The sequence below is a fragment of the Morone saxatilis genome, unplaced genomic scaffold (genome assembly GCF_004916995.1).
Source record: "Morone saxatilis isolate NCDOM2014 unplaced genomic scaffold, NCSU_SB_2.0 Contig2, whole genome shotgun sequence".
NCBI lineage: Eukaryota > Metazoa > Chordata > Actinopteri > Moronidae > Morone > Morone saxatilis.
Window position 1 is genome coordinate 27,265,331 of NW_023339762.1, and position 6,024 is coordinate 27,271,354.

Consider the following 6,024-nt stretch of genomic DNA (forward strand, 5'->3'; position numbering starts at 1 on the left):
GTGTGTGTGTGTACCTGTGTTCTGCGGACCCTGATGATCCAGGTAGGAGGAATGATGACGGCAGCGTGAGCTCCCAGAGAGCAGCACTCCTCGATCTGCTGCAGCATGAAGCACGTCACCTTGTTGTGATACTGAAACACAGACAGGAAGTGACCTCGCTGTGATACTAACAGCGCTACAATGCAGAACTGTAGCAACGGCATGTTAGCATTGTAATTAGGAGCATGTTAGCACACTGATGTAGCCAATAGTCAAGTTGACATTTAAAATGGGGCCTTATGGAGTTGACTCACAGCTGGAGGCAGACTCTATTGGCCGTTAGAGGAACTACATGCGGTGGAACCAAGGACCATGTATTGTTTATTATGTGTGTTATTGCTTATTTAGAAACTGTCATTTCAAGTTTCCAATCAGATTTAGCACAATATTTAACCATTATGAAAAAGTGAACCACTACTGTAGAACTGTTGTTGTCTTTCAGCCGGACTTACCGCCTGTTTGCACCACGAGCAGCTGATTGCAACAATCTCTTTACTGTGAAATGAGAACTTCTGTTGAAATCCCTGTTGGTGAGAACAGAAGAGACTCCGTTAGCTCTCAGGCTCTGTGTCATCTGAGTGGAAACGTTACAGCAACTGATGGAGGCTCACCTTCCCACACTGTCGACACTTCCCCGTTTGACGTCTCCTGTGGACCCAGTGGTGTCGCACAACGTTGGACTGAAACACAAAAGCGTGTTAATAATTTCCCACAATCCATTGTGTGGATTATAGCAGCTATTAGAGAGTCGACATGGCGGCACAAATGAGTTGACCGACCTCTCGGACGGCTCGAGATCCTGGTTCCCTGAACGACGGCTTGCACCTGAAATTAATCTGCAGAGAGAGACGAGACTGTGAGAAGAGACTAAATTAAAATCTGTGAGTGAATCCAGAGATGATCCAGAGTTTACCTTCTCTAGCTGCTCCATGCACATGGTGTGGACGGATATCTTACATCCAGCACATTTCTTCCTCGCCACTGACTTTTGCTGCAGAAAACAACAACAGATTTCTTGATGTATATACATGAAATTTGCATTAGAGCACTAGCATCTCAATAGGCGCTACGTCCCAGCGCTCCCACAGTATTTATTCAGACATACTCCACCGTCTTGTTTGGTCTTTCAAGAATGAACCAACTCAGTGTTGGTGAAAATAAATCCTTAATTGTATTCTGTAATAGTCATTAAAATGACTATGGATGTTGTCATTTTGCTTATTTCATTCCTGCTGTACAATTATTATTATTCCATTAACGTACTGAAGCTCAAAGCTGAATTAACCTTCTTAAGATTCATTGTACACTTTTAGTTATTAATGGAAAAATGAACTGTATCATTGTTATATAACTTTAAATATTGTTGGGAGAGTTTAAATATTTTGTTTCTTAGTAAAGTGAAGTGAAACACAATGTTCATCACCCAGTAATTTCTAACAGGCTCAATGTGTTTCTGACCACAGGGGGCGCTGTCACTCACCAGTGATTTGGCGATGCAGTACTGCTCTCCAACATAACAGAAGTCTCCAGACCCACTGGTCTCAAACCAGATGTGGTCTCCGAACTGGGCGTTGTCCTGTGAAAGATACCGACAGTCAATCAAAGAAATTAACAATAATAATCTAATATATAATATACTATTATATACAAAGTCAAATATAACAATAAACTAAAAACCTTTAAATATTAATTATAAATGTGTCTTAAATAATGTTTGCTTTAAAGCAATGGGGGGGTAACAGTTTGAGTTTTTGAGGCTTCCTAAGCCCCGCCCCCTTCTGCTTTGTGCTTCCAATCACAGCCTCCGGCCATCTTCCTCTTTCCTGTACTAGATATGCTATATGCTCTATGTTGGAAAGACAACCACATTTTGGAAATGGTTAAAACATAAAAGAGACATTATACATAGTCACATCTGACAGCCAATATTAGCAAAACAGTAGCTAACTAGATAGCCAATTTACTGGCTAATTGTTAGTTAGCTAATCTACATCAATCTTAAAACAGCGAGTTACATCTGACAGCTAATGGATGCTGTAGAGACAATACTCAGAGCAGAGCGGAGAGGCGGCATAGCACATTAAAAGTATTAATAATACATTAAAATGATACGAAATACATTTCAGTATTAATAATAAATTAGCTGGTGAGTTAGTTAAACGATGAGTGACTCACGCTCCAGTCCACGGTGCTGTTGGGTTCCTGCAGCGCGTCGGTCGATCCGGACGTTGAGACGTTGGGCTGAGCCGCCGCGTGCTGCAGACCCGACTTTGCGATGGCTTTCCTGAAAACAAAGGAACAGAAAAAAACCTTTTAAGGAACCAGTTGAACATATTATTAACTGTGCGTCTTGAATAAATTAGATTGAAAAAAGATTTTTTCTAATTGAGCTGAATAATCTCCACACTGTGGTTGTTGCTATGGTTACAGTAGTGATAAAACTGTTACCTGTCAATCAGAAGCACATATTCTGTGTTATGATGGTATATTAATAATATATGACGGTACACTTGTAGTCACCTGCTCAGACACACAGAAACACGCGACAGAACAGCTCCGTTGTTAAGGTTCACAAACCTTAACAACGGAGATGATCAGCGTTCGCTCAGTGAGTCATTGTTAGCGCCAGCTGCTAATGAGCTTCAGCTCCATGGAGGATGTTTGTGTCTGCAGCAGAATCTCTTTAGACTGATTTATATTTATGTTGAGCACTTTTTACAGTTTGATGTGAATGAACCTTTCCAGACTTTAATAAGTTAACAAACCACTGCCCCGTATGTAAAACACATTATTACAGACAACATTCAACATCAAGCGCTAACACATCCAACAGAAAACAGGAATGCCCAGGCAGGATATAAGGTATATATTTAGGTGTATAAGGCTAATACATATACAACAGAACACCCAGTAATTATAAAGACCTTGTTTAAAATATTATTGTTTACTAATTTTTAAACCATTTCTTGATGACTTTCAGCTAGCTGTTTTAGCTATTTGAATCGTTGACCTTGAGCTGATCGCTGCATTCATATATTGTGGGTGCATTTTGTTTGTACTGGTGTTTCCCCCCCAATCACTGAAGGACTGGATCAATAACGATTAGATGACTGATGATTGACAGGAACTTAGAGCACCTCCTTTTTAAGATTTAGGAAAGAGCCTCATACAGGACGAATAACCAAACAGATCAAATATACCCTCATGTGAATATAAATAATTAATGAATAAAATCAGTGACATTAACACTCGGCTGACTTTACATACAGCAGAAAGCCACTCCAGCTCTCCAGTTGGGAGTCGTAGGCATGGGGCCCCAGCGAGCTGAGGGCTCCTGGGCCCCTGTAGAAGGCCGCGTGGTTGAGGTAGTAGACTGAGCTCTTGCGACTGGGCAGCGGGGGCCCTCGTCCTGGCCAGGGGCTCCCGACCTTTGAGATGGTGGAGATCCTTCTCCTCTTCCTCTGGCTGGAGGCCCGGTAGCGGCTGTAGGGAGCAGAGTCTCCTGTGAACACCTGAGAGGAGTTCCTCCGGAGGCAGCGAGGGGCCCTGATGAGGGGCCGCGACGTTGACGGAGGCTGGGGGGTTTTCCTCATCACCTGCAGGGCGGTGGAGGAGGAGGGAGTGGAGGTGGGGGAGAAGTGCTGATCAGGAGAAAAGGAGGTGTCGTCCTCCTCCTCCGCCAGCTCCTCCGCCTCAGACAGCTGGCTGTCCTCTGATTGGCTGTCGTTGGCGGTGGAGTTATCGCTACCATCGTCGTCTCCGTCTGAGGGGAGGCTGCTGGAGCGTGAGAACATCCTCCTGTTATTGGCCTCTCCCCTCATCTCCACCTGCTGCTCTCCAGCCGGTAGCCCCGCCCCCATGCCGTCCTCCTCGTCCTCCTCGTCTTCCTCAGCCATCTGGATCAGACTGGCCAGCAGCATGGACGGCCCCAGCAGGTGGGTGTCAATGGTCCGCAGCTTCCCCACCTTCTTCCTGCACACGGCGAACCTCGGGTTGACGTTGGGGGTGGTAGTGCTGGAGCGTCTGCGAGTGTGTCCCCTCCACCTGTTGCGTCTGGGTGTCTTTGCCAAACGGCCGCCTCCCGCACAAGGCAGAAGCCCCGCCGGGAGCTGCACGCTGGAGCGCCGCCGCTGGGTCAGGGTGGAGGAAGGGAGTCCGACACTGGACCTCCGGCGCGCCTTGCTGGTTGGGACGGCCACGCTGGGCCTCCGCTGGCGGCAGGATTCCTCCACCTGCAGAACAGCTTCCTTCCTCTTAAAGTGACGGCGGAAAAAAGTGTCCATGTTGGACGGAGGGGGGGGGGGGCAGACTTCTGAAATCCTCTCTGGCTGTTGGGTGTAAACAGGAGTTAGCCTGCAGCGCAGAAGCTGTTCACACTAGAAATCAACGACACATAAATTATCTTTCTCTCCGGGAGATAACGTTTGTTCATCCATCAAAAACAGAAATACTTCCTACAGAGAGCCGAAGTGAAACTGTGACTCCTCCAGAAAACTTACTCTGAATTAGAGCGATCCCCGAACAGTCGATTAAACCATCCTTCAGACCGTCGCGGCTTAAACTAGACTGAGTGTCTGTGTTTAGGTCAGATGAGCGTTAAGGTTATGGAAGAAACCGAGTTACGATGGCGCATGATGAGAGCGGTAGTTATTCTGTGCTCAAAGTAATTGTTTAACTTCTGATTCGTCTCAGAATATAGAAAATAAACTCCAGGAACACAAATACAACACTGAAATTGGGATCCCACGGGATGCAAATCTCACAGGAGTGGGCGGTCAAAAAACAACAAACTGCAGCCTCTGGATTTATCTGGTCTCCATCAGAAGGGGGCAGAATTAACAAATAAAGCTGAGAGGAAGAGAAAAGTTAAATTTTACAAAACAAGCCAAGTTTGGTATTTAGAGATGTTCCTCAGTTGTTCAGTAAAATAAATTCTGTTCACCAGCAGGACGGGAGGAGCGAGGCTAGACAGGAAGTGACGTTACGACTTCGGCTCTCTATAGAAAAACTGGACCACTTCGCTTTTATGACCCGGTTACGTTATTTTATATAGACTGTAACGGAGAGCCTAAATGTGCCGGTACTCACCAGTACTGAGTACCAGCACCAAACCACCCCCACACATTGACACTTGCCTTTTTAAAATGTATAAAAAACAGTAAAAAAATTACAGTTATGGTGACGTTGTGGTTGAGATTGTGCTGAATTAGGTTACTGGCACCATTTTTGGTCCAATACAGGAACTGTTAAATAAATAAATAACACTTTATATAAAACCCCAATAAATTAATAACCCCTAAAATCTTTCTTCTTTTCCAGAATTAAATAAATATTGACAATGGCCTTTAAGAGTTCAGCTCCTCGTTGTTAAACACAAACAGGTCTTTGTCTCATGTTAAGTTGTGTCTTTGTGTTACTGAGGTATCAGATCACTGCTTCAACCTGAAACATGAATTATAAAACACTCAGAGGAAGAGCGGGGGGTCCTCTCCACAGGGGGAGCAGCACGACGACAGGAAGGAACAATAATTAAGGCCCCGGCTACCTGCTGGCTTCTCGCCCTCCAAACAACAACATTACACCAGTAATTAGTCTGTGACGACAGCGACCAAACAGCACCAGCAACGTCCTGTCTGTCCTCCACCAACAGACTGACCACACAATGCCTGTACGCTGATAACTATAAACGGATAATACGGTTCATTTGTTACAGCAGACAAAGCAACCGACCCCAGCTTAGCTTAGCTACAGTTAGTTGGCTGGATGCCCCTACCTCGCATCACTCTTGGCTAGTACGAAGCTATCATTAGCTTTGTACCGTTAGAATTTATTGTTAATTGTCAGAATACATAAGTTGGTCTCATGGATCACGTTGGCTTGGGAAGCTAACATTAGCCAACTAACATATCCACTCAGATAGCATTTTGCTAGTAAAAAAGTTAGCGAGCAAGCTAACATTAGCCAGCTAACAGCCCAATCAGACAA

The 6,024-nt window shown here is 44.9% G+C and overlaps 1 protein-coding gene across 1 annotated transcript; it reads right to left on the bottom strand.

The window, feature by feature from the left end:
* Window positions 1-14: 14 nt before the first annotated feature.
* Window positions 15-4,356, bottom strand: LOC118330996 (diacylglycerol kinase zeta-like; the record flags this gene model as incomplete). The annotated part of the gene is given in 8 exon segments (XM_035665752.1): window positions 15-131; window positions 492-563; window positions 651-719; window positions 819-875; window positions 953-1,030; window positions 1,520-1,615; window positions 2,215-2,323; window positions 3,307-4,356. Coding segments are annotated over 8 exon segments (1,614 nt in total), but the record flags the coding sequence as incomplete, so codon positions are not given.
* Window positions 4,357-6,024: the final 1,668 nt, after the last annotated feature.